We start from the raw sequence: 5,258 nt of genomic DNA, 5'->3' as shown, positions 1-5,258 counted from the left end.
TTACTCCCCATCCATGCCGCACGGGCCTCAGGCCGCTGTCACCTGCCCATCCGAACATGTGAAGCCTCAGGGGGCAGAGGGAGGAGGACTGCAGAGAGCTTGAGGCCAACCTGGGCTACAGAATGAGGCCCTGGCTCCACAGAGAGGAAAATGAGTCACTCATCTCTTTTTTCTTTTTTTTAAATCAAGTTGAAGTTGTGTTTGTTGTCTGGGCATTTGCTTTCCTTCCGTGTTGCTGGTAAAGTTCTCAGGCGGGAGTGGCCCAGTCAGCAGCCCGCTTGTGGCCTCGGGAGTTCGCCGGCCTCGCCTCTGGGGAATTTACTTCTGTGCTGCTCAGCATAGGTCCAAATACAAGCAGGGATTATGTTAGAAAATGAACTCAGAGCTGTTAAGAACAGATTGCTTCCTCTATAGCAATGTAAGTGCTTCAGGATTTTATGACTTCCCTCTCTGGACCTGGCTGATTAACTTATAAATGTCTGAATTATATGAGGATTGGTTTGTTTAGAGACATTAAAACACAGAATGATGTTGGCTATGGCAGTACACTTCCATCCTCCCTGCTCCCAGGAAGAGATGAGGAGCTCAAGACCAGCGAAGGTTGCACCGTGGACCCTGACTCAGCAAACGCACAGGTCCTTGCAACCCTTCCCTCTAACCCACTTCACTAGCAGGTCCCTCACCATTACATTCTCTGTTGATATTAAATGCTAAAATAACCAGGTTCAGCTTTAAAACTAATTTCCTTCCAAATTTTAGAATTCAGAGTCTTTTTAAAATTTTTTTTTTATTATTTGGTCTTTTTGGTCTTTTTGAGACAGGGTCTCCCTGTAGCCCAGCTGACCTGGAACTCCCTATGTAGACCAGGCTGGCCTTGATCTCACAGAGCTCCACCTGCCTCTGCCTCCCTCTGCTGGCATTAAAGACGTGCCCCACCACGCCCAGCTATTTTTTTTTCAATGTGTGTGAATATATTGCTTACTTGTACTTAAGTGTGCTCCCATCATGCCATGCCCTCTTGGTAGTTAGAAGAGAGTGTCAGATCCCCTGGAACTGGAGTTAAAAATGGCTGTTAGCCACCGTGTGGGTGCTGGGATTTAAACCCTGGTCCTCTGCAAGAGCAGCCAGTGCTCTCAACCACTGATCCATCTCTCCACCCCTCAGAAAGCCTTTTTCTTGAGGCTGAGGAATACCAAGGATACCAGCAGGCTTCTGTGGTGGTAGTGGTTTGGGTTCTCTGAGACGGGTCTCTTTGTACCCCCAGCTGACCTGGAATTCAGTATGGGCCCAGACTGGCCTCCCATCTCATTGCCACTGCTGCCTCTCAGTGATGAGATAAAAGGCTTGCACCCCCATTCCCAGCTGTGTCTTTTTTTTTTTTTTAATGTGTATGCGTGTATTGCCTGCATAGGTAAGTGCACCCGTGTCATGCAGTGCCCATGGAAGACAGAAGAGGCTGTCGGATCCCCTGGAACTGGAGTTACGGACAGTTGTTAGCTGCCACGTGGGTGCTGGGATTCGAACCTGGGTCTTCTGCAAGAACAACCAGCGTTCTTAGCTGCTGAGCCGTCTCCCCGGCCCTTCAGCTGTTTCTTTTTTAATCATTTTCTTTAAAGCGTTCCTGAATCTTGTCTTGGTTTCTTTGTCTTCAGAATTTTGTGCTTATACCTTGTTTCTAATTGCCTCATGGAAACTCAAGGTTACACATCAGTAATTTCATTGCAACCCATCAGTATCGTTTCTTCCCTGTTTAGTGTGACGGTCTAAGTTGTACTGAGTTGCTTGTAACTTTTCTCAGTAAAAATTAGCAGTCAGTGTTGCTTTTTGCAGGAGATGGCCTTATTTAAGGAAGTGAAGTCTCTCCAGCTCATCCCGTCTTACCTCGTTCAACCGCTTAAGGCCAATGCTTCTGTTCATCTGGCCATGAGCCAGGTGGACCTCCTGGCCCGGCTGCTGAGAGACCTGGGCACTGAGAGCTCGGGCTTCACTGTGGACAATGTGATGAAGGTAAGCCACCTCAGAAGGCACAGCACTGTGGTCCAGCCTCGTGGATTACCCCAGCCCCATGGCTTACCCCAGCCCCGTGGATTACCCCAGCCCCGTGGCTTACCCCAGCCCCGTGGATTACCCCAGCCCCGTGGATTACCCCAGCCCCGTGGAATACCCCAGCCCCATGGCTTAGCAGCACCAGGGAGTGTCTAATCAGTGTTCAGTGAGTGAGTGAATGATTGAGAGTCTCCCTGTTGTTTATACTTTGATTAGGGGTATGTGGAAGATATAGGTTGCTGTCTGTGGTAGAGAACGAGTCATTAAAAATCACTCTTTGAAGAGTTGGTAGAGTGCCTGCCTGGCATGCATTAAACCCAAAGTCTCCCCAGCACCACATAAACTGGGTGTAATGGTACATTCCTGTAATCCTAGTACTTTGGAGGTGGAGGCAGGTGAATCAGGAGCTCAAGGTCATCAATGCCTGTATAGTGAGTTTGGAGCCAGCCTGTGCTACCTGAGATGTCTCAAAAAAAAAAAAAAAAAAAAAACCTGGAAAGAAAATCTTTACCTGAGACTGCATTAGAGAGCAAAGTGCAGCCCCTTAGTCACCGCCTGGATCTGTCAGATACCCTCAGAGGCTTCCGCTTTCACCTGACTGCCACGGGCTTCTGCAAACACAGTGAAGGCCCTTTTGCTCGGAACTACCTGTAGGTCCCATCTTCCGCGGCCAGCCCACCGTCTTCAGTGAGATGCTGGGCCACCATCACATTCAGCTTCTGGCGATACAATGGAAGAAGGAGGATATGGTCATGCATGCAGGGGTGGGCAGTGCAATGTGGGGTGAATGCGGAGATCCACGAGGGAGGGGCTGGACCAGAGGCCCCAGTGCTAAAGAAGGGAAGGAGCACAAGAAAGGCCAAAAGGGAGACGATGAGGACCCTAGTGTGGGGACCTGATGTTGGTCACTGCCAGGCCCAGGTAGAACCTGAGAGTGGGGCCCAGGCTGAGCCTGTAGGGCATGCAAAAGCTAAGAACTAGGAGGCCAGATGCCCAGGGACGTGCTGAGGGGCCTTCCACATGTCACTGCCAGCCTGGGGCTGGGTAAACCTTGTGGCATGTCCGTGTGATGGCAGCACAGCATGTCTAGAGTGAAAAGATGAATGAGCGTGTCGGTCTGGAAGCGTGGTGCTGTGCGTGGATGGGGCGATTAGGCACCATGTGCTGTATGTAATGGCTTGTGGAGTTGTTTGGGATTTGTTACATTTACTTGTTTGGTATGAGATGGGGTCTCCCTGTAGCCCCAGCTGGCCTGAAACTCACTATGTAGACCAGACAGGCCTTGAACTTGCAGAGATCCGCCTGCCTCTGCCCCCAAGTGCTGGAATTAAAGGTATGAGCCACCACACCTAGCTGTACCCATGTTGTTTTTATGCCAGAAAAAATTAACTTTGTTATTCTAAAATTCAGTACTGGGAACCTCTGTCTGCTTTGCAGTTCGCAGTGAGCGCCTTGGAGCACAGAGTATATGAGGTCCGGGAGACGGCAGTCAGAGTCATCCTGGACATGTACAGACAGCATCCAGCCCTCACCCTGGAGCACCTTCCTCCAGATGACAGCAGCACACGGAGAAACCTTCTCTACAAAGCCATTTTCGAGGGATTTGCTAAAATAGATGGCAGGCCAACAGATGCTGAAATCCAGGTGAGTCAGCCTTCATAAGATGCTATCTAAGTCTGGTTTTGGGGGGGGTGGTTTGTTTTGGGTTTTTGTTTTTTTTTTTTTTTTTTTTTTTTTTCGTTTTTGAGACAGGGTCTGGGCACAATGGCTCACACCTGTCATCTCAGCATTTGAGAGGCTGAGGCAGGAGGACTGCTCTGAGTACAGGCCAGCCTGGGTACAGGGTGAGACTGTCTCAAAAAACCAAAAAGGAAAAAGAAATAGGGGGAAAAAAGCACTGCTTCAAACATGAATAAATGGTGAGTGTCTTTGGAGCCCTGTAGAGAGACGCAGTGTATAGTAAGACAGTGGCTCCCTGTGCTCAGGGCCTATCCATGTGCTGCCTGTGAGACCATGTTTTCCTGTAAGGAGCACAATGATTGGCAGGTCAGCTCTGTATAAGCCTGTTAATGAAAAATTGTCTTTTGACCATAGTTACATTCATATCAGCAACTACTATAAGCTTTAAGAAACAGTTTCGAACAGTAGAAGGCAGATGTTACTGAGGGAGAGATGTGTAAAATGGGGGTAAATGGGAGGGGGAGAGAGAGGGCGGTACAAGGAACTATGGGGATAAAGGGAAGGAGGAGCTCAAGAGACAGGTGGACCATAGCAGACAGGAATTATCAAGGGAGAAATGGGGAAAGTGAATGGGGACACTTTAAACGAGGGCATGGAGGGATGTTAGGAAGAGAGAGGAGGTAAATAGTGCCTAGCTAGTGTAAAACCAGAGAGTCATATTAATCCAAAAACCTACTGACAAATTACACACACAACATCTCTACATGAGTCCATCTGTATAGCTGAAGGCTATGTAACAAGAAACAGTGCCAGACAGGAGAAACCTTCTTTCAAGTCATTGTCCAGGGTGATCCAGGGGACTCCCAAAATTACACAGGCTACTGCCACAGCCCTTGATTGCCTCCCAGAGCTTGAAGGTAAGACCTTATTGCTGAAGACAGGACATAATTTAGACACTGGATTTGGAGCAGTACAGCTGGAACTGACCTTGAAGCCACCTCCCCTAAAGACAAGCTCTCATAGCTTTGGAGAGCTACACACAACCTGGTAAGGGAGAAAATCAATCGATGAACACAGGCTACTGCCACAGCCCTTGATTGCCTCCCAGAGCTTGAAGGTAAGACCTTATTGCTGAAGACAGGACATAATTTAGACACTGGATTTGGAGCAGTAGAGCTGGAACTGACCTTGAAGCCACCTCCCCTAAAGACAAGCTCTCATAGCTTTGGAGAGCTACACACAACCTGGTAAGGGAGAAAATCAATTGATGATCCAACCTCAGCTTCAAGGCCTAAAAACTGCATCAGTGACCAGCACAGCAAACGACATCGGTGCAGCAGTGGCACTTTTATCTGGGGGTAATCAACAACTACCTAATTGGACTTAAAGCCCACTCAATGGGAGGAAACTCATGTGTGGTACTGTAAACATAGCCAAATACACATGACTGGGGAGGTGACAGCTCTTAGAGAAAACCCCAAGGCTGTCACATCCCTAGACAAATGTAATTTCTTTTTTAACTTTTTTTTTTT

General features: G+C 48.4%; 1 protein-coding gene across 2 annotated transcripts in view; it reads left to right on the top strand.

The window, feature by feature from the left end:
- The window catches only part of Cep104 (centrosomal protein 104), a 50,921-nt gene that overhangs the window by 21,727 nt on the left and 23,936 nt on the right, over window positions 1-5,258 (top strand). For both annotated transcript variants that reach the window (XM_008852677.3, XM_017803054.2), the window contains exons 13-14: window positions 1,831-2,007; window positions 3,484-3,690. In XM_008852677.3, coding sequence (XP_008850899.1) covers window positions 1,831-2,007; window positions 3,484-3,690 — 384 coding nt within the window. The remainder of the gene's footprint in view (window positions 1-1,830; window positions 2,008-3,483; window positions 3,691-5,258) is intronic.

The sequence above is a fragment of the Nannospalax galili genome, unplaced genomic scaffold (assembly GCF_000622305.1).
Source record: "Nannospalax galili isolate Female #2095 unplaced genomic scaffold, S.galili_v1.0 scaffold806, whole genome shotgun sequence".
NCBI lineage: Eukaryota > Metazoa > Chordata > Mammalia > Rodentia > Spalacidae > Nannospalax > Nannospalax galili.
The sequence above is the reverse complement of the archived record's forward strand: the minus strand, read 5'-3'. Positions and strand labels throughout refer to the sequence as shown.